Source organism: Artemia franciscana, chromosome 19 (assembly GCF_032884065.1).
Source record: "Artemia franciscana chromosome 19, ASM3288406v1, whole genome shotgun sequence".
Lineage (NCBI taxonomy): Eukaryota > Metazoa > Arthropoda > Branchiopoda > Anostraca > Artemiidae > Artemia > Artemia franciscana.
Window position 1 is genome coordinate 3272220 of NC_088881.1, and position 23175 is coordinate 3295394.

General features: G+C 35.4%; 1 protein-coding gene and 1 non-coding gene across 2 annotated transcripts in view; both read right to left on the minus strand.

Moving 5' to 3' along the window:
• Window positions 1–14755, minus strand: part of LOC136039171 (protein giant-lens-like) — a 35391-nt gene extending 20636 nt beyond the window's left edge. Inside the window, exon 1 of the mRNA XM_065722684.1 lies at window positions 14369–14755. Coding sequence (XP_065578756.1) covers window positions 14369–14683 — 315 coding nt within the window. The 5' untranslated portion in view covers window positions 14684–14755. The remainder of the gene's footprint in view (window positions 1–14368) is intronic.
• Window positions 14756–22392: 7637 nt separating this feature from the next.
• Window positions 22393–22581, minus strand: LOC136039717 (U2 spliceosomal RNA). The gene has a single exon (XR_010620537.1). It is a non-coding gene; the product is annotated as a U2 spliceosomal RNA (small nuclear RNA).
• Window positions 22582–23175: the final 594 nt, after the last annotated feature.

Sequence of the window (23175 nt, forward strand, 5' to 3'; positions counted from 1 at the left end):
AGATCAGAGAAAAAACTTGTCTTGTGGAGTTTAAGGGCTTTGGCCATAACAGAAGTAATCAAGTTCGATAAAATACACGTGTAACATATAACACGAACGTCATATAGAGAAAAAGGAAAACACCTGGGACATGTGCAGGAGAGTTATGGGCCAAGGCCTATTACTTACAGAGGGGAGGGGGCAGGCACGTACGCATGATTTTTTTTTGGGGTGGGGGGCAATACCTTCGAAAAAGCAGAGCACTTTTTTTTATTTAGTAATGAAAAAAGCACGTATATCGGAAAATACGGATTAACTTTAATCTGTAGTATTGTAGCGGATGGGGGGAAGAAGACTGAAGCCTCAAAAGTTACGTTTTAGGCTCAGGTTATGTTCATAGCGATTTAGAACCAGTGATTAATCTATTATATCCCACTGAAAGGGAAATTTTAGGGCTAACAGTGCAATATGGGTGCTGTGGGGGGGGGGGGTAGTTCTTCTATTGCAAAAACGTAGATTTAAATGAAAAATGATAGTTTCCAAAATTGATCCATTAAAAGCTGTACTTTATCCTGAAAAGGGGGGATCAACGCCCTAATATTAAGGATAATTCTTCAGATGTTCTCCTATAAATTTTTCAGGTTACTGAGCTTATTAGAAAATTAGCAGCTCTGAAACTCCAATTTTCAATCTTTCCACGGTAGAGGCTATTTTTTGCAGGGAGTCAAGATTTAGCAGTTGGTGGGTTTAAAACCTAATCTTGTCACTTTTGGTAAGTATTTCATGATTTTTTTTTTTATATTTTGAGGACAATTGGTCCCCTTTAAAAAATCAAGTCTAAAGAACTCTCTATAAAAAACCAAATTTTATAAAATGCAAAGATGTATAAAATATCCCTTAATTCCTGGTGGGAGGGGGTGAAATTTAAAAAAATCCAAAGAGGTAAATTATGTGAAAAAATGTAAGAACATGCAGGTAAATAGTAGTGATGTTAGGGAGTGGTATTAATTCAAACCATGTTCAAACAACACATAAATTACTGTCATTCTTTCTTTTCTTTATTATTCATGTATTCTATTATTATTTTATTATTTTTTATTATTCATGTCTTCCTTCTAATTTCACACAGTTTATTGCCTCTGACAGGACACAATATATGCTTATTTTCCTGTGTTTTGTGGCATTCGGGCCAACATACCATTGAGCGGCTGTCGCCAGTCGGCAAAGTTGGGGTCAAATAGGCCATCAAAACCGTAATATAGTAAGCTAATAAAAAACATAGCTAATAAAGCTAATAAAGCTTTATTAACTTTATTAGATATTTCAATAAAGAATTCCTGTCTTTTATGGCTCATATAAGAGATATTGCTCATATATACGATTTTCATATAAATTCCAAGAAGATTTTGGAAGCATGAAACGGTACCACTGTAATAGTTATGGTCCAAAGCCCTTGACTGGAAGTTTATAAGAACCCCTCACACATGCTCCCCCTCTAGACCCTCTTAGTAAGTTTTATAAATCGCCTACTAATCTTAAAAGTAAAAATTATTGTGAAAACAAATTAACTAAAACTACAAACTTTTCAACTAAAAATCTACAAAAAATTAAGCTTGAATGATCAACAGTTTTGAATTGAAACTTCAAACTTCACTCTGTGATGAAGCCTGTGTGCTAGTTCTAACGGCGGTAGTTAAAGGGAAGGGACGTCCTCCCCCCCTTAGTTTTTGCTCTTGCCTAGGTTTTGAAAAACCTTTTTTTTGGTAATTTCATTGGAAAAGGCACTTTTTTCATTTAAAAAAAAAACGTGGAAACAAACAACCGAAAGTGCTTTTTGTGGGAATGTGCTATCAAGTCAAATTTATAACAAGAGCTAAGAGCTCATACGGCACTTGTGACGAGGTCGGAAGAGCCGAGAGCTCATATGGTACGAGGTCGGAAGAGCCAAGAGCTCATTTGGACGAGGTCGGAAGAGCCAAGAGCCAAGAGCTCATTTGGCACTTGTGAGAAGGTCAGAACCTAAAGTTAAACTTTATAGCACAAGATCCTTCTAAATATCAAATTTCATTGAGATCTGGTCACCCTTTCGTAAGTTACAAATACCTCAATTTTCAAAATTACCTCCCCCCTCCCAATTCCACCAAAGAGAGCAGATCCGGTCCAGTTATGTCAGTCACGTATCTTAGACAGGTTTCTATTCTTCCCATCCAGTTTCATCCTGATCTCACCGCTTTAAGTATTTTCTAAGATTTCCGGTCCCCCCAACTGCCCCCTCCCAATTACGTTTGATCCGGTTGAGATTTAAAATAAGATATCAGAGTTACGAGGTCCTTCTAAATATGAAGTTTCATGAAGATCCGATCACTCCTTCGTAAGTTAAAAATACGTTATTTTTCTAATTTTTCAGAATTACCCCCCCCCCCGCAATTGAGCGGATCCGTTCCAATTATGTAAATTACGTATGCAAGACTTTTGCTTATTTTTCCAACCAAGTTTCATCCCAATCCTTCCAATCTAAGGGTTTCCCATCATTTTAGGTCTCCCCACCCCAAACTTCCCCCAATGTCACCAGATCCGGTCAGGATTTAAAATAAGAGCTTTGAGCCACGATATCCTTCTAAAAATCAAATTTCATGGAGATCCAATCACCCATTCGTAAGTTAAAAATACCTCATTTTTTCTAATTTTTCAGAATTAACCCCCCCCCCCCCAACTACCCAAAAGAGAGCGGATCCGTTCCGTTTATGTCAATCATCTATCTAGGACTTGTGTTTATTTTTCCCACCATGTTTCATCCCGATCCCTCCACTCTAAGTGTTTTCCAAGTTTTAGGTTTCCCCCTCCCAACTCCCCGCCCCCATCACCAGATCCGGTCGGGATTTAAAATAAGAGCTCTAAGACACGATATCCTTCTAAACATCAAATTTCATTGAGATCCGATCACCCGTTCGTAAGTTGAAAATACCTCATTTTTCTAATTTTTAAGACTTACTCCCCCCTTCCCAACTACCCCAAAGAGAGCAAATAAGTTCCGATTATGTCAATCATGTATCTGGGACTTGCGCTTATTTTTCCCATCAAGTTTCATCCCGATCCCTCTACTCTAAGTGTTTTCCAAGATTTTAGGTTTCCCCCTCCAACTCCCCCCAGTGTCATCAGACCCAGTCGGGATTTAAAATAAGAGCTCTGAGACACAATATCATTCCAAACATCAAATTTCATTAAGATCCAATCACCCGCTCATAAGTTAAAAATACTTCATTTTTTCTATTTTTCCGAATTAACCGGCCCCTTCTCCCCCCCCCCAGATGGTCAAATCGGGAAAACGACTATTTCTAATTTAATCTGGTCCGGTCCCTGATACGCTTGCCAAATTTCATCGTCCTAGCTTACCTGGAAGTGCCTAAAGTAGCAAAACCGGGACTTTAGGTTTTCCCCCTCCAACTCCCCCCAATGTCATCAGATCCGGTCGGGATTAAAAATAAGAGCTCTAAGACACAATATCATTCCAAACATCAAATTTCATTAAGATCCAAATACCCGCTGATAAGTTAAAAATACTTCATTTTTTCTATTTTTTGCGAATTAACCGGGCCCCCACTCCCCCCCAGATGGTCAAATCGGGAAAACGACTATTTCTAATTTAATCTGGTCCGGTCCCTGATACGCTTGCCAAATTTCATCGTCCTAGCTTACCTGGAAGTGCCTAAAGTAGCAAAACCGGGACCGACAGACCGACAGACAGACCGACAGACAGACCGACAGAATTGGCGACTGCTATATGTCACTTGGTTAATACCAAGTGCCATAAAAAGCGATGAGGCATAAATATAAGCTTTTAAATGAGCCCTTAAACAACTCTCTCTCGTTACAGTAGTCTTCTAGTCTCTGCTAGTCATTAGGTGATTTATAAAGCCCTATCTTCATTATGGCTTTTGCGAGTAAAACGGCCGAAGTCGGCGAAGTTCGAAGTCGAAGTCGGCCGAGTAAAAACAGTTTTTTGCTCATCGAAAAAGAAACGTTCCTGAGAAACATGTATTGTTTTGTGAAATATGGATAATGAACTTTATGTTATGGATTGAAAGTTTTTCGTAGCTGTCAAGGTTGTTTGCAGTGTTTTCTAGAGGTGTCTTATCTCCCTTAGATCGGTGATAATTAGAAATTATATTAAAAATAAGTTTTACTGAAACTAAGGAGCGACATTAAAAGCTAATACGAACATATATTATTCCGCATAAATAAAAAGATCATGACAGCGTTGTTTCTACATTAAATTTTAACCAAAAACAAACACAGATTAATTTTTTAAAAACAAAGTTTTTCCAAGGGAAGTAAACAGCGAAGTTGAAACTTTTTCCCACTTTAAATAAACCAACTAATTAGGTCTCCCTATGCTTTTAGGATTACAGAAAACTAGCGCTTTACTGAAAACACGGAATAATATAGAAGCTTTGGTACAGTAAAAGCAAATTACTTAAGGACACTTTTTACAGAATAAAAATATTAACAATCCCTTTTAAGATAAAGCAACACTTCATTTTAGGATTGTTGTTTTTTTTTTTTCGTTTAATTTGGTATCACTTATGCACAATGTCTCAGTTCAATGACTGGCTCTTGTTTTGGTTCTGAAAAGGACATGTTACGATTATTTTGTAGAGAAGTTCGAATTAAAACCATCTTGATAGTATTAGAACTATAGACTAGCTTTAGAATTTGTATCAGAGCTTGAAATTAACTGTTATGTAGAGAGTAATAATCGGATTTCCACTGTTCATTCTATGCCTTTGATCTTCATTTCAAGTAATTCTAAAGTATATTTCTTACAACTTAAGACTGTATATTACTCATTGTTACATAACTGGTGTAAAACTATGAAAAGCTTTATAGACTCGTTTATTGTTGTCAGGCTATGTACTCTCTTTCGACTCCCAAATCAATATTCCTGTTTTTTATACTTGACTTTTGTGTTTTCAGTAAAGTGATAGTTTTCTATAATACTAAAAGCATAGAGAGACATAATTAGTTGGTTTATTTCTACTAGTTGTATATATATATATATATATATATATATATATATATATATATATATATATATATATATATATATATATATATATATATATATATATATATATATATATATATATAGGCTGTGAAGAAATAATTTTTGTCCGTTTTAAGTTTCAACTTCGCTCTTTACTCCCCTGGGAAAAACTTTTTTTTAAATTAATATATTACGATAAAGGCAAAGGTATACTAAAGAAAACTGGCCTTTTTCTCTGGATGCTTGAATTATGCAGGCTGTTCTTAGTTTTGACAAGATTTTTAGCTGAAATTAAATTTCAGCTGGGGGAGGGGAAAGCTACATTATAGAAAGTTTCAACACAGCAGCAACAAAAGGAAATTTTTGGATGAGCAATTAATAAATTTGAAAAATAAATTGATAAACTTTTCCTTGGAAGTCTTCCAAACTTGGCCAGAGCTTGAATCTCCATCTCCACAGTGGCGTAAACTCACAAAAATATTGGGAAGGGGGAATATATTTTTCAAAACCTAGGATGGGAGGGGGGGGCAATTTTGTTGTTTTTCCAATTTTTTCAATGAGAATGCAAAAATGACATTTTCAATAATAATACCCAAAAATTGTATGTTTCAAAGTGTAGGGGAGGTCGAAAACTAGTGGTAATTTTTATTTTATTTAATTTTTTTATAGAAGGCCATGCTTGTTATTATCTCGGACGATGATTATGATGGTTTTAAAGGATTTTAATGACAACATTGTAGGAAAGATTTTATTTAAATTTGAAAGTTTACAACGCAATTAAACCACTTAGCATACAAAATTACACACGTAGTTTGAAAGCTGCTTAAATGTCAGACTTTTCAAATCGTTGAGCAGGATTACCGTTGCAAACGCTTGTATTATTTGAACTGAAGTCACTCCTAGCTGGAGACAACCCAATTCAGTAAATCATTAAGCCTAAGACACAAATTGAGTGTTTTAGTTATTTACCTGGGGTACATTAAAGTTGTTCCGAGAGCACCTTTCCGGAAGTAAGACGGCCAAGAAAGATCCATTATCCGTATGTCCTATTAGCCTTTAATCAATTTTACTGAAGGTGGAACCTCTGGGAGTACAATATAAACATTTTTCTTTTCTAGTCTCTTAGCTTCATAGGTTAGGGTTACAAAGTGCTATGGGGCAAGGGGCAGTTGCCCCCCTCCCAGATTTCAGTTTGCCAAAAGTTTCAAGGAAAAACAATTTTATTTTTACATAATGAAGCGTAATATTTCTGGGGGGGGGTCTTTGTTTCCCATATTCCTCTCTCTAGGTTTTGAAAATTCTCTTTTTCGTATCTTTATTCGCCAACCCTCCGACATTTGTAGAATTGGCACCCTTGGTTATTTGCATTCTTATCCATAAAATACAAATTGCGTACTACTCGATTCGGCTTACTTCAACCATCCATTAAGTTTTTACTAGTTCATCGTCTATTGACTGGAGTGGCGTCAATCCATGGAATAGGGATGTATTTCAAAATGGAGAGAGAGGGGCAATTCTGTTGTTTTCTTCTTTTCCAGAGAAATCTCAACACAACGCCCTTTTCCATGGAAATACCAAAAAAGGTATTTATCGAAACCTATAGGAGCAAAAAATCTTTAGGGGTCAGTCCCCCTCTAATTGGCGCAACTCTTAGGATTGTTATTGGAAAATGAGCTCGGCCCTCCAGGATTTTTAATTTACCTAGATGCTGTAGACTCCCTCCCATAATGGAGGAAATTCTACTTCATCATAAATTTACTAATCTAGAAATTCTACTAATCATTAAGTTTGAGGGTGTTATTCGCGAGCCGCCCGCTTAACTTTTCATTTTAGATTCGCTAGAAGCGGAAATCTGTCAGATGGATATCTCAAGAAGAAAAGATGGAAAGCGAATCCAAGCGGAAAGCGAGTTATAGCACCAAATCCAAATTATTACACTGCGCGTGGGTTTAAAATAACCTACCAATTTCACTATTTTCCTTAATTTGTCAATGAAAAGTTCATGAAACGAACCGTGCTTTGACACTTTCGCAGAATCATAACTTCAAAATTTGTTCACTATGTCCAGTTTCTTTAGATGTGTTGCTTAGAAAAATAGAAGCGTGGTCAATTTTGAAATAAATTTCTTTTCATCCGCTACTCAAAATAATTCGCAATTTGTGGCGCGAAGAGGCTGAATGTAGTGGAAGTAGGTGCCGCGCGGTGCTTCAAGATGTGCACCAGGTGACGGAGAGTGGGCTTCCCCTCAGTTATGATTTTGCACCCATCTGCGAGAATTAAAAAGTAACGATTTTTTTCCATTTTCATTAGTTGACTTATGTATCCAATTACAGTCCAAATCTTTCGGGTTAATTCTTCAAAATCTGGCGTCTAAACAGGAAGACCCCTAGTCTTACGCGAAAATAACACCCCAAAATTAACTACCAGGTTAATTATCCACTACTAAAGTAATTTTACCAAATTAAAAAGCCATCCAATTATTTTACGTAACAAGAGGCTAAGAATCATACCCAGTAATTAAGTTTTTGATTAAGCTAATAAGGAAAATCATAAGACTATTATTCATCAGCAATGTTTAACTTGGGGGAGGGGTGTCACTTTGGCCTAAGCTACCTTATAATCCTTTATTGTTGTCAAAGAGAAATAGAGGAACAAATGTATATGAACTCCCGAGTTTTTGAAACTGTTCGTTCCGTTTACCGGCTTAAAATTCCGCACAGCACAACCAAATTTGGAGGAATTTAACTTTGAGGATTTAAATTTGGAGGATTTGGAATTTAACTTTTCCTTCGTTTCTTGCTGAAAATCTTATGTCTTCACCAATAAGGTTTTGAAAAGTTAGGTCATTTGTCTCTGCTGAAATTGTATTAAATCAGGGATTAATGTAATCGGCTTACAAAAAAAAACGTCGCAGACTTAACCCAATGAAATTAAAGCACACTTATGACCATGGAATTAAAGAAAAGTAGTATCTCTTGTTCTCTTCGGTTTTCCTTGTAAAGTTGGTTGGACCCTGGGCTGTATCATATTTTTTTGTAAGCTATTCAGGGGCAACTACCCCCTCCCTAACGATGCCCCTGACGTCAGTCTATGAAACTTTGTAATTAATATATTTATTATCTGATTTGTTACAATTTGTACGGAATTCAGTTAAAACCAGGTTGAAATTATGCTTCTGGATTAAAGTCAGATTTAGGTAGAAACTAAATAATTAATTAACAAAATCTGACGAGTCAAATTAATAAACCAAATTATCAATTTAATAATTGAAAAATTCAATTACGATATTACCATAAAATTAAAATTAACATATTAAGTAACAAATTTTAATGTTTCAAACCATCTATCTAGCATTATAATATTTTGACCGGTTCCGACGGGAAATAATTGTCCGACGGATTTCAATCTTTTTATTGCGAAAAAATTCCGAAGAAATCTATTTTAAGATTTTAAAGGCAATTACACCATTTAATTAGAATGGCTGAATATTCACTTTCATCTTCTTTACATTCCAGCCCCCCCCCCCGATGGCTGGGATATTGTCCTAGGATATTTCGAAAATGTGTTGAGATATTGAAACTTACAGGAATGAATTCAGAACCAAAAATTGGGAAAAATTTGGGAAGGCTTTCCTCCTCTTCCCTATTTCTAAATTTTTAAAATTCCCCAGAGGACGGGTCAGGTGCCTCAATTCCAGAAAAAAAATTTGCGTAATTTTAGTTATTTTAGTCTAGTATTTTTTTACTCTAGATTTCGACCATTCAATTCCAAAGATTTGAGAAAGATCCTAAGGCAAAGATTAAAAATACTTTCTCAACTGTTTAAAGATCATTTCTTCAGATGATTTTTTTTTATAATTATTGTCCTAGCGTACGCAATAAATCTTATAAAACTGTTTTTCCTTAACTTGTGCGATGAAACTAAAGATGTTAACGGTTTTTGATAAAATGTGATATTGAATAGGTTTTATTTCTTTCCTTCCTAAGACAAAAATTTAACAAAATTCTTTAAAATCTTATAAGTCAAGATATACCAAAGTTATAAGGCTCCACATAGTTTCTTTAAGCCTCATTTTTACTATAGACCTACTTCTGAAAGTTTTACTTTTGTGCTATAAAGTTTATCCAAGCTCATCGTGTAATAGTGCCCTTTGGAGGGATGGTGGTAGAGATACTTAAGGTATTTATGCATTATAACGACCCCACTCAAGAAGTAAAGTTAGTTTAATTCTGATGAAACATACCGAAATATGATAAAAATATAATACTTATTAACAAAATTATGGAAGTACCAACAAAGAATTATGGAAAGCAGGCCGCTCAGGACGGCTTTCCATAGAAAGCAGGTCCTTCATTATATTAAATACCTAATCTCCTTTATTTATTTATTAAGCCTAAGCTAATTATAACCGATTGAAGACAGGCAAACCGGTTCTACTCAGATCAACATCTTGAGTGGGGTCACTATTTGCAAGTACCCTTCAAAAGAGCTTCCCAGGTCATTTTTTAAGTTTCGGACCCTTCCTGAAAGTTTCTTTAACATTAGTGAAATGCTTTCCAAGACAGCCCCATGTCTAGAAATTTACACATACACACAGAAGAAAAACAACAAAATCAATAAATTAATAATAAAATTTGAAATGAATAAATTAGTTCCTGTTAGCATTTTTGGGAAAAGGAGACAATTGGCAAATTTGTTAAGTCTTTTTTTTTCTAGCGTTTAATCTGAGTGTTTGCTTTTTATATATGTTCCAAGTATGGTACAAGAATGGGCTTCCACAACGGGAAGGGGTGAGCAGACCAAGGATTTAACTCCTCCCTTTTCAAAGGCCAATAGCCTAGTTGATCCTCATCTATTATGTATTAGAAGATATTTGAAATATTAATTGATTTTTTCATGAAACAACGCTTGGTGAAATTTCGTTCAAGTGGTGTGAATGTCTTATTTTACTGTAAGTGGAGTGGCAGGCCTAGTAAAATCAGTGCTACCAATTGATGAAAGTGTATGGAAAAGGAATGATTTTTTTTTTAAATGAAGATACATATTGAAGATCTTTTTCAAGATGTAGGAACGGAGGGGGGGTATTTTTCAAGTTTTTGAATGAAGATACCAAAAATATTATTGTCTGAATTTTAAGGCGTAACATATTACAGGGTGAAAATCCCATAGAAAAAAAATCATATTAAATTCCCTATTCAATACCCTTTCCAAATCTAAAAATCATTGTAATCACAACTGAGTTTGGTCCCCCCCCCTCCAATGGGGTCTAATATAGCCCTAGTATATTACAAAACATTTGTTGTTTTTCTTGAATTGGCTTTATTTGGCATGCTGGTGAAAAATAAACAAAAAAGATAAAGGCGAATTCCCGAATTCAGCCAGCTTTTGTATTCTGTCGAGCCGAGGCTGATATCTGGCCCTAGAAAAAGGTGAGAGGGGCGGCTGAGACGCGATTGCGGTGTTTACGGGAGAGACGAGCTTTGCTAGGCTAGTAAATTCAAGAAAACAAAAATGTCCCACTATCGTTCCCCATTTTTAGTACATTTTTTGGGTACTTGTCTGTTAAAAGGAACGTACTCAAAAAATTATGGTCAATGTTGGTATTACCGGAACAATTTTTTGGGGTCATGAAACTAGGATAGATACACAGTTATATTCAATGTGAACAACTTTTTATGTAGCAAATCCTTCGCGGACTCACTGTTATGGAGTTATTCAAACTGAAAGTTGGTCATTTTTCTGTCAATTTCCACTGTTTGTTAGTCTTTTTTTCTGTAAGATTGATTGCGCTATCGCTCCTATTGAATAATTATAAAATCCTTAAGACGTATTCGAGAAATTTCTCACAAGAAGAAACGCATTTTTCTGTCATTAGCCCTTTTTTTCTTGTTCGAGCATTATTTGATGATAATATGCACAATAGAAAATAGATATTATATAGAGGTTAGGTTAAAAACGTTCCAAAGGTGAATTATTTTAGTCCGATTCTTTCATAAATTAAATAAAAAAAAAACTAGTTTTTATAACTGAAAGTAAGGAGCGACATTAAAACTTAAAACGAACAGAAATTACTCCGTATATGAAATGAGTTGTCCCCTCCGCGTCCCATGGTCTTTACGCTAAAGTTTGACTCTTTGCAACAATTCTACTTTTTAAAACAATTAAAAACTTTAGCGTAAAGAGCGTGGGACGCGCAGGGGACAACCCATTTCATATACGGAGTAATTTCTGTTCGTTTTAAGTTTTAATGTCGCTCCTTACTTTCAGTTAAAAAAACTAGTTTTTTTTTTATTTAATTTCTGAACGTTTTTGAATTAATGCATGTTTGATTTTGGCTCTCCGCACATAAATTATTGAAATGAAATTAGTATATTAATTTTTTTTTTTGGCTAAATGGCTTTCTCTTAGTTTTGATCAGACGATTTTGAGAAATAAGGGGTGGGGAAGGAGGCCTAGCTGCCCTCCAATTTTTTGGTTACTTAAAAAGGCTACTAGAACTTTTAATATTCAACGAACGTTTTTATTAGTAAGAAATATACGTAACTTAAGAATTAACTTACGTAACCAACTTTTATATTCTTATATTTTTATTATGTGTACGAGGGGGTTTGTACCCTCGTTAATACCTCGCTCTTTACACTAAATCGTAAGTTTTGTCCCAACTCTTTAAGAATGACCCCTGAATCAAAAAGGCCGTAGAATAAATAGTTGAAATCACTAAAAATATTTTAGCATAAAGAGCGAGGTATTTATCTCCTCCTAAATACCTCGCTCTTTATGCTAAAGTATTTTTAGAACCCCTCATATGCGTAATAATCTCTGTTCGTTTTAAATTTCAATGCTATTCCTTACTTTCATTTGAAAAAACGTTTTCATGTTTATTTTTTCATTGTTTTTTTATAGTAATGCTAGAAAATCCTGCGCCCTTTTCATTGAATTTTTCTTCCCCCATGACATATTCCTCAAAGGAAAGATCCTCCCACAAAGCCCTCTCCCATCAACCCCACCCCCAAACCAAAAAATCCCCATGAAAACGTCTGTACACTTCCCGATAACCATTACTATATGTAAACATTGGTCAAAGTTTGTAACTTACAGCCCCTCCCTCAGGGATTGTGGGGGAGTAAGTCATTCCCAAAGACATAGTTATTATGGTTTTCGACTATGCTGAACAAATTGGCTATCTTAAAATTTTAATCTGTTGACTTTTGGATAAAAATGAGCATGGGAGGGGGCCTATTTGCCCTCCAAGTTTTTTGGTCACTTAAAAAGGACACTAGAACTTTTCATTTCCGTTAGAATGAGCCCTCTCGCGACATTCTAGGACCACTTGGTCGATAAGATGACCCCTGGGAAAAAAAACAAAAAAAAAAAACAAATAAACACGCACCCGTGATTTGTCTTCTGGCAAGAAATACAAAATTCCACATTTTTTAGATAGGAGCTTGAAATTTTTTCAATAGAGTTCTCTGATATACCGAATGCGATAGTGTGATTTTCGTTAAGATTCTATGACTTTTAGGGGATGTTTCCCCCTTTTTTCCAAAATAGAAATTCCAAATTTTCTCAGGCTCGTAACTTTTGATGACAAAGACTAAATTAATTGAAACTTATATATTTAGAATCAGCGTAAAAATTCGATTCTTTTGATGTATCTTTTAGCATCAAAAAAGGGCTTCTGACATTATTACTCCTTTGCGGAAGTTAGGCTCAAAATTGAAAAAGGATTATATTTTTTCTCTGGGCCCCTTCCACCTCTTAGTTCGTTTATTTCCCGTTAGTTTTCACCTGTTTTCGCTTGATAGTTGTGTTATCTCTTAGCAGTTCTTTCGTTAGTTGAGTTATGGTTGTGGTATATATGTTTTATCGCTCGTATAGTTGTGTTATTTTCAAATTGTACTCCATAATAGAGAGGCTCCGAACACCCAGCATTGTATGTTAAGCTCTTAATTTGACGTTTTTTTTCTAACGTGACCACATTTTTGTAGATAGGAGCTTGAAACTTCTACAGTAGGGCTCTCTGATACGCTGAATCTGATGGTTTCATTTTCGTTAAGATCCTACGACGTTTAGGGGGTGTTTCCCCCTATTTTCCTAAATAAGGCAAATTTTCTCAGGCTCGTAACTTTTGATGGCTTTTTTTTTCCACATTTTTGTAGATAGGAGCTTGAAACTTCTACAGTAGGGCTCTCTGATACGCTGAATCTGATGGTGTCATTTTCGTTAAGATCCTACGACGTTTAGGGGGTGTTTCCCCCTATTTTCCTAAATAAGGCAAATTTTCTCAGGCTCGTAACTTTTGATGGCTAAGACTAAACTTGATGAAACTTATATATTTAAAATCAGCATTAAAATGCGATTCTTTTGATGTAGCTATTGATATCAAAATTCAATTTTTTAGAGTTTTGGTTCCTATTGAGCCGGATCGCTCCTTACTACAGTTCGTTACCACGAACTGTTTGATAATCTTCTCTTAAAACGTCCAAAATTTGCGCAAATGGTCTCTAAAAGCCACAGAGCAATTTTCGGTCTTAAAACGTTAGCGATTTCAAATTTTCGATCAACGAAAACGGAAATGATTGCAATTCTATGTGTATAAATACAAGAATATTTGGGCCGGAATAACTCCCTAACGGTGAGTTTGCGGTAGTTTTGCAAGAGAGAAAAGATGTTCAAAAAGTCAAAATGCATCTATTAACAATAGCTTCATGACCCAAAAAAATTGTTCCGGTAATACCAACATTTACCAAAATTATGCTGTTTAAGATCTAATAGAAACCGGTTTTTCTTGCTGGATCAGTTATGATTTGCTTATTTTGAGTGAGAAAACTAAGAAGTATCTATATTTTTAATAAATATTTAAGATATAGAGGTTGTTAGAGGTTAGTTTATGTATTTAATATAATGCATTTTGGCCTTCTTTCCACAATTCTTTGTCGTAGTTACCACAATTTTGCTTCTAAAGTATTATATTTTCATCGTGTTTCGGTATATTTCATCAGAATTAACTTAACTTCACTTTTTGAGTGTGTTGGGCACAATAAGCCTAGGCCTAACCTCAAGTGTCTAGGGATGTATGTTTTATATAATGACCTTTTTTTTAATTTCTCGTTTTAAAGGGGCACAACCGCCCAAACAGAAATAAAAAACGAACAAGAAACAAAATAAGATAAAATAGGCTAGTTTGAAAAGAAAAATCGTTACTTTATTTCAATTACATTTGTATGCATATGGTAATTACTGACAAAATTATCAAGGCATTTTTTTTCAATAACTATGGGGGAAAGCCGGCAATTAGCTTGTCCCGTTTATTGGGGCCGCTGAATAAAAGAGAAGAAAACTCACCCCTCCTTGGTAAAAGACTTGTACTGCTTGTTCTTTCCGAGGCACTGTAAGAGAATCAGCCTGAGAATTATCAAAAATAGGCAATTTGACTGCTGAAGAAGAACAAATACAAAGGAAAATGACAGAACTGAATAACATTTTACATCGAAAAGGTCTCAAAACCCGAGAACCTCCACACTTATCTTCGCATTGAATTCGAGACGATATCAGTTCAACACTGTCCTGGTAAGGCAATCTGTGACATTCTTCTACTTTCATATTATCAGATCTTTTTTGTTTCACCATTCTCGGTAATTTCATTACGGGTATGTACATATTACCAAGTGTGGTTGTTCACTAAGACGGTTGTACAGTGATTTGAAGCCTTTATAGTTTTTCCTTACTATGCAGGTGCGATGAATGAACGTAAAGGCAAAATGAAGAGAGTTAGGCGGAGTTCGGGTATTCGATTTGGCCGCATTGGAAGAATAAAAAAAGTATTAGCCTGTTAAATGTCTTGGTTGTTTATTGAGCAACAGAAAACTGTTTATCACAGGGAAAAACCCAAACAAGCAACTCGGTGAAGTTTACCAATGTTTAAAAAACTTTACTATGAAATATAGTTCTATACGCACCTTTTAACAATTTCAGTATTAGGCTATAATTGGGGCTATTAAAAAGGAAACATGCTAAAAAAAACAATGGTAAATTTTTCGTTGTTCATACTACTGACATACGAATAAAGTGAACATACCACTCGATACCTTTTTTAAGCTCTTTAGGAATATAATGATCACTTCAATCACAAATTCACATTTAAGCCCTTTTTAAGCTCTTGAAAATACCTAAAATATTTCTAGTTTTTGGGTATAAAAAAGGCTTAAAATATTGATTTCAAACTTAAAACATACACCGTGACCTAATCTAACCTAACCTGTAAACCTAAAAAAAAATGTGTAATAGAAGCGATTATTATAGTCGTTAAGGGTTCAAAAAAAGAAATCGAGTGGTATGCTCACCTAAATCGTAAGTCAATAATATGAACAACAAAAAATTTACCAAAAGAATGTTTACTTCGTAATATGCAGAAAAATGCAGTTAATATATTTTATAGTCACTTTCACTGCACTTTACCCCTTCCCCCTATTCTGCAAATATACAGCCCTAATTAAATCCCTTGTCATGGGCCACTCTTTTTCAACCTGTGTACCCTTAAATTGAATCAACGCTGAAGAAATCAAGAAACGGAACAACACATGGAAAATGTATAGTCTAGGCAATATATTTGCTTATAAGGGGGGGGGGAGTAAAGCATAATGAAAGCAAAATGTTCCAACTACAGTTTTTCTGCATTTTATGAAATAATTATTATTTTCATTGCAGATTTCCATCTCAGTAGTCCAAACTGTAGGCTAATGCCACATTTCCAAGTATGCTGATCTCCATGATCGCTATAGTACGCCCCTCCTTGAGGGATGATATGTAAACATAAGGCTATATTTAAAATTTCATGCTTATTTTGTTAGTTTGCATATCTACTAGATGAGGGGCTTTTTGCTGTATTGCGTAATAGTTGCGTTAGGAGAACGCGACTTTCAGGCAAAGGGGTCTCTAGCCCTTAGGAATCACGTACACCAGGTAGCACGTACCAAGTTCAGCAGAAGTTTACCATGCGTGGCAGAGCTGGGGTAAGCGTTGCGGGAACTGCGCCACGCATCTTACTACTGTGTGGTACATGAAAGTTTGCATGAAAATTCTGAAAGCTTGTAGTTTTATAAAATAAAATTTGTCAATGCTCATTAAGGCCAGTGGACCTTAGAGGAGGAAGAGGTGGAGGCAGATATTTCAAAAGATCTACACAGAACACATTTTTTTACTTATCGGTTATATAATAAACTCTCGAAAAGTGAATTTTTGATAAAGCTAATGAAATCAAACAAAATATGATGAAAATATGATAGTTAAGAAACAAATTTGGGCTACATATTTGCACGTTAAAGGGGAGGGGGTATATCATAGCATATCTTAAATTCGTGAACTAACCTAACCAAAGCAAAATACCAACTAAATACTTAAATAAGATATAGCTACAATTTATTTTCCAACCAAGTCAAAGCTAATTGTGTGGTATAAAGAAAATACTTGACTAGCTTCTTGTGTTATGTTCGTATCATCCGCAATCGAAATTCTATGGCGTTTATTATATAACCGATAAGTATGTAAATTTTACAATCTGTAAACATTCCTGAAAGTTTCATTCAAATTATTCAACAATTTGAATAAGAAGTTCCCAGAAATTTAAGAAAAATTATATATTAGGGGGGACACTGCATATTTCCCTGCATTGAGTGCAATTTATTTCTGCTTCTGAACTAAACACTAACAAACAATTTTTTATTTCATTACATTCCAAAAGTCTTTATCTATAGAATTTTAATAGGGACATCTTGTTTAACTATATCAGGCACCCTTCCCCTAATGCTTGGCTACAGCCCCATGCTATACCAAAAGTTTATAGATTCTCTTAATATGCATTCTTTTGGATTTTTATAAAGATGTTTGTTATTTTAAATCTAGATTTTTCCACTACCTTAGAAAGTAGTCGATTTTGGTAAATGGAACTTTCACAAACTTCTTAAGGTTGGTTCAAACAGAAATTTAATATTTAAGTGCCTTTTAAGTGACCAAACAGAATGGGGGGCAATTAGCCCTTTACGATAAGAGGTGTTTTCTTACAGCACGCTTGTGGACATTACCAACATTTTCTACAGAAAGTCTTATCAGACAATTTGGACCCTGCTGAAAGGAAATTATTCTCTGGAAATGTTCTCCCTACTGACAATTTTCCCCAGACAGTCCTCATTTCACAGACCCCCCCCGTGAAAATATTCATATGTCTCCAAATAACAAATGATATTTGTAAGTTATGGAAAAATCAGAAAAATTGCAGCCCTTTCTCCAAGGGCTCTGTCTTGTAATGCCCAGAGGCATATCATTGTACCTTTCGATGATGATGAACCAAATGGGTATCTCAGAATCTCCCTTAATTAGGAGGATTCTGAAACCCTTAATTTTTGTTCGAATGAGCCCTCTCCTGATCTTCTAGGCCCTTAGTTTGATTAAATAAAAAAAACTAATTTTTTTAGCTGAAAGTAAGGAGCGACATTAAAACTTAAAACGAACAGAAATTACTTCGTATATGAAATGGTTTGTCCCCTCCGCAATCCCTCGCTCTTTGCGCTAAAGTTTTTAATTGTTTTAAAAAGTAGAATTGTGGCAAAGAGTCAAACTTTAGCGTAAAGAGCGAGGGATTGCAAAGGGATCCATTTCATATACGGAGTAATTTCTGTTCGTTTTAAGTTTTAATGTCGCTCCTTACTTTCAGCTAAAAAAATTAGTTTTTTTTATTTAATTTTTGAACGTTTTTGAATTAATGCATGTTTGGTTTTGGCTCTCCGCATGTAAATTATTAAAATGAAATTTGTATATTAATTCTTTTTTTGGATAAATGGCTTTCTCTTAGTTTTGATCAGACGATTTTGAGAAATAAGGGGTGGAAAAGGAGGTCTTGTTGCCCTCCAATTTTTCGGTTACTTAAAAAGGCAACTAGAACTTTTAATTTTTAACGAACGTTTTTATTAGTAAAAAATATACGTAATTTAAGAATTAACATACGTAACAAACTTCCATAATCTTATATTTTTATTATGTATGCGAGGGGTTTGTACCCTCGTTAATACCTCGCTCTTTACACTAAATCGTAAGTTTTGTCCCAATTCTTTAAGAATGACCCCTGAATCAGAAAGGTCACAGAATAAATAGCTGAAATTTACTAAAAATACTTTAGCATAAAGAGCGAGGTATTTATCTCCTCCTAAATACCTCGCTCTTTATGCTAAAGTATTTTTAGAACCCCTCATATGCGTAATGATCTCTGTTCGTTTTAAGTTTCAATGCTACTCCTTCCTTTCATTTGAAAAAACTTTTCATGTTTATTTTTCATTGTTTTCTTATAGTAATGCTAGAAAATCCTGCGCCCTTTTCATTGAATTTTTCTTCCTTTATGACAGATTCCTCCAAGAAAAGATCCTCCAATATAGCCCCCTCCCCTCAGCCCCACCCCCCAAATAAAATAAAATCCCCCTGAAAACGTCTGTACACTTCCCAATAACCATTACTATATGTAAACACTGGTCAAAGTTTGTAACTTGCAGCCCCTCCCCCAGGGATTTTAGGGGAGTAAGTCATCCCCGACACCCGACTCTAGTTCAGCATTGTGAAGGGTCACGTTTGCACGGAGCATAAATGAGAGACAGAAACAATGGCCATCAAAGGGGTAAAATTAACCTTGACTGGGCTGGACAATCTGTCTTGGCTTTCTTCTACAATTGGCCATGACTTTGACTTTTCCCACAACTATTCCCTTTTTTTAAATTCAAAATCCCCATAAAGACATAGTTATTATGATTTTCGACTATGCTGAACAAAATGGCTATCTCAAAATTTTGATCCGATGACCTTGGGGAAAAAATGAGCGTGGGAGGGGGCCTAGATGCCCTCCAATTTTTTTGGTCACTTAAAAAGGGAACTAGAACTTTTCATTTCCGTTAGAATGAGCCCTCTTGTGATATTCTACGACCACTTGGTCGATACGATGACCCCTGGGAAAAAAAACAAAACAAACAAACAAATTAACACGCACCCGTGATTTGTCTTCTGGCAAAAAATACAAAATTCCACATTTTTGTAGATAGGAGCTTGAAACTTGTACAGTAGGGTTCTCTAATACGCTGAATCTGATGGTATCATTTTCGTTAAGATTCTACGACTTTTAGGGGGTGTTTCTCCCTACTTTCTTAAATAATGCAAATTTTCTCAGGCTCGTAACTTTTGATGGGTAAGACTAAACTTGATGAAACTTATATATTTAAAATTAGTATTAAAATGCGATTCTTTTGATGTAGCTATTGATATCAAAATTCCATTTTTTGAGTTTTGGTTACTATTGAGCCGGGTCGCTCCTTACTACAGTTCGTTACCACGAACTGTTTGATACGATCATCATTAGAAAAAGAAAAAGCACACATCTATTATCTTTAAATAGAGATGAAGACTACATTGCATTTTCATCATAAAAACAACAAACTTAGCTTAAATTTTTCAATTTCAATTTAAAGTTCACATTTTATTGTAAGTTTTATTTGACTTATATACATAGTTTGATGTGAACGGCTTTTGGATATAGAGCCAAAATATTTCTATTGTTTCAACTATTTCACTTCTTAAGGTAGGACGAGCTATCAAGGAATCTTCCTATGCCTCCCATGTTAAACATTTGGAGTTTGCCTGACGTTCCTGAGTTAGTGATTTCGGCGGTTTTATTTTAACAGATATAAAAAAAATCTGGTAAATATTATGATCTAATCAAATCTTAGACCCGACAATTGTTATTTTTTTATAAATCCAAAATAATTATAAAACCTGTTTCGGGTTTGCATTCTAGATTGCAACACTTGACATTGTTGCCGTGGGGTATCAAAAATATAGCAAAATATTGTATTCAACTATCAGAAGCTTATTTCTATAATACATACATGCTGGTTGCAGTCCCTTGAAATAATTTACATATTTGTGTTCCGAAGTCAAACATTCCCCTCAAAAGACTAGATGCGCGTGAATATGCATAAATTAGACCAAGGGACTAACCACTCGGATTTTTCTTAAGCGATTCAGTGAAGTATTAGTTAGTTTTAACTAGTTTAAACGGAGTCTGGAGAATAAGTAGTGTGCAGACACCAAACTGCCGGTTAATAAATAAAAAAGAATATATTGTATAAATAATTACAAGAAGAATCGCTAAGGATAACCTGCGCCTAATCGTAATTTTGAGTGAGAAACCCCTTAATTTCAACCTTCTCATAATTATCTAGTTGAAGCGACGAAGAAACCTGATAACATTGTCTTTGACCGAGTTGCCGCCTCTGAAAAAAAACACATTGACTAGGGAGTAAAATGCTTGGACTTCCGCTAGGCCTTAAGAAATTTCTTTGTTGTTATACAATTCCAAGCATTTGCATACAGGGGCTTTAAACTTCTACAATGGTGTTCTCTTATTGTTTCTTAGTTAGGGGGGAGGAGGATGCCTGAAATTGTGTATTTTAATGTCAGAAAGTCCCAACTCTAATTGAGCCTTCAGATAAATGTGGAATTATCCCCAAGGAAGAGACGAGGGGAGAGTGGAGGTAGAAATTGATATATAATCTCCAGGGCCGTATCAAGGACTTTTGTCGGGGGGGGGGACAAAAGCCTTAAAAAACGCATCAAAAATGTGGATCTGATATTTAATCCATCTGGACTGGGGGAGGGGGAGTTTTCCGCCAGGGTATTTTCTGGGGGGTAAACCCTGGCTCCCCAGTTTACCTTCCTTATTTCTCATTACTCATTTTTTGTCAACAATTCAAAAGAGAATTAAAAGAGTATAAGTTTTAAGAAAAAGAGGAAAAAAGAAAGAGAAAACATTAAAAGACTAAAAGAATATCAGGGTCATTGCTCTACTGAATTTGGGCTAAGACACCGAATAAAGCAAGGGCGAACACAGAATTACTGTTTGGTGAGCACCAAAAGAAATTTGGCTCCCTTGTCTTAATTGATATCCCTCTAACCTTGAAACTGGAGCAATTTTCGACCTTTGATTTGGGGGACGCTAGAACCACCTCCTAGGCCCATCCTGGAGTAGAGTGGTAGTCTGTTTACAACGTTCACTTCACTTTTAGATTTTCTATTGTACTGATTTCCAATTGCAAGCTTTTCATCTAGATTTACATTATTTGTTGAAGATAGCAATGAATATATGACCGAAATGTTTGCTTAAGGCCGTGATTAAGTGAACTCATGGAACTCGAAAATCCCATGTTAAAATCGAAAATTTATATTTAAAAAGTACTCAAGTATTCATTGGCGGAAGATACCGCTTTTAATATCAGGCCGTAGCTTCTTGATGATGCTGCAAAATGTTTGCTAGGATTTTGCTCTATTTCCTCTAATTGCTTAGAAATCTTAGAAAATGTCTCGCTCTTTTTCACAAGTGTACTATATGAAGGATATTGCTTTTAGAACAAAATTGGTACTATCATGAGCAGAAGACAATAACCTGTAAGATTATTGCAACCATTTTTCGGTGTATTTTCCTGTTTTCGAACAGTCCCAAAGAATATTTTCAGCTACCTGAAATTTTCACAAATTTTTTGCCAGAAAGAATCGTTTCAGATCGCCGATAACACCCCTAAAGACCAGATTGACAAGCTGGTATAATTAACCTGCTATTTCCGCCAATGAATAAGTGCTATTTGAAGGGTTTTTGACAATCGACGGTCTCTAGAGAACTGAGAGACAGTAGGCTACCCTAACTTTGATTTTGAACCTCGATGTTTTCAAGTTCACTCAATCACTGCCTTAGATTTTATTCTAGTTATCGCAGAAAAATGGCTATTAGACATAACATTATTGTCAAACGTAATGGGCGTATCTGATATTTTATACTTCTTAAATAGTTCTCCAAAACTGCTTCATCATCGTAGGGATTTAAACCAGCCTACCCAATCCTAAATTTTTGTTGATTTCTTGGTACTTCTTATTCAGATTACCGCATAGAAATTGTTTTTTTTATTCTTGTCACCCCTTCTTGGCGTTTTTTTTACTATTGGTAAGGTAAAAGGTAATGAATACACCACTGGATCTTGTATTCCCTATCAGCGGTACTGATCTCTGCTTCATCACCCTTCATTGAGGAAAAGCAAGGGGGGGCCTGGGGGACAGCCATCCTGTGTTTTTTTACACCCTTCCTGTTTACCTTCCCCAGATTTCTCCAGGTACCCATTTAAAGCTGGGTCAACTCTCGCTGAGCCTGCAGTGTAACGCCAACGCCACTGACCCCCGTTCGAACCAAATAATCAGCAACATCAGGACTCGAACCCCTGTTCTCATGGACAAAGAATCTCAAGTCTAGCGTTCTAACTACTCGACCAGGACGGGTTTTAAAAAGTGGACAGGTGTGTGCCGATCCCAGCAGTACTAAAATACCCGGGCAACGTTTGGAGGGGGTAGAGCAAGCCCGACATCCTCTGGTTTCAAAAGTCAGTTCAATATTATGGGTCCTATATTGGGATCGTATCCCATATTAAGCTGATAAGAACAGATACTATACTTTGATCTTATCCAAAGCGCGGAAAAGCGATTGCCTCCTCCCCCCAAAAAAGATTCTTGCATACGTACCTGGCCAAGTTGGTCTCAGAGCGAAAATCATTAGGGCAATATAGACTAGGAGGATTAAAGTGTGACAGAATATATTGTTCTAATGGTTCTCGCTTTAGAAACCGCTTATTTTTTATTTTTAAAAATTTCATTTTTTTTTGTTTTTTATTTTGCTTTTATTTATTTTTTTTCCATTTTTTTCGTTTTTAGGTTTTTAATTTTTTTTTGTTTTTAGAATAAATTTTTTGGCCGTTCTTGGGAACACTTGCAAATGTGTAAATCCTCACTTAAATCTTGTTGAGTTGGAGCTGTGTTTGAAAGAAAAACTGTTGGTGTAGAAACATGGCCTTTTAACCCATTTCAGAATTAACTTAAAACTAATTTTTGTCACTTTGCTAATAAAGACCAAGTAAAGCTTGAAATAGTTGATAAAATCTGCTTACTACTTCTGACTCGTGCTACCTGTATCAACATCAGTCAATCAAGGCGCCAAAACTTAGATAAGCTACGAGTGGCGTCAGAACCCGTCGCTACCATGTAATTGATACTTTCAATCCCTTGTTTAAATTTGCTGTAGA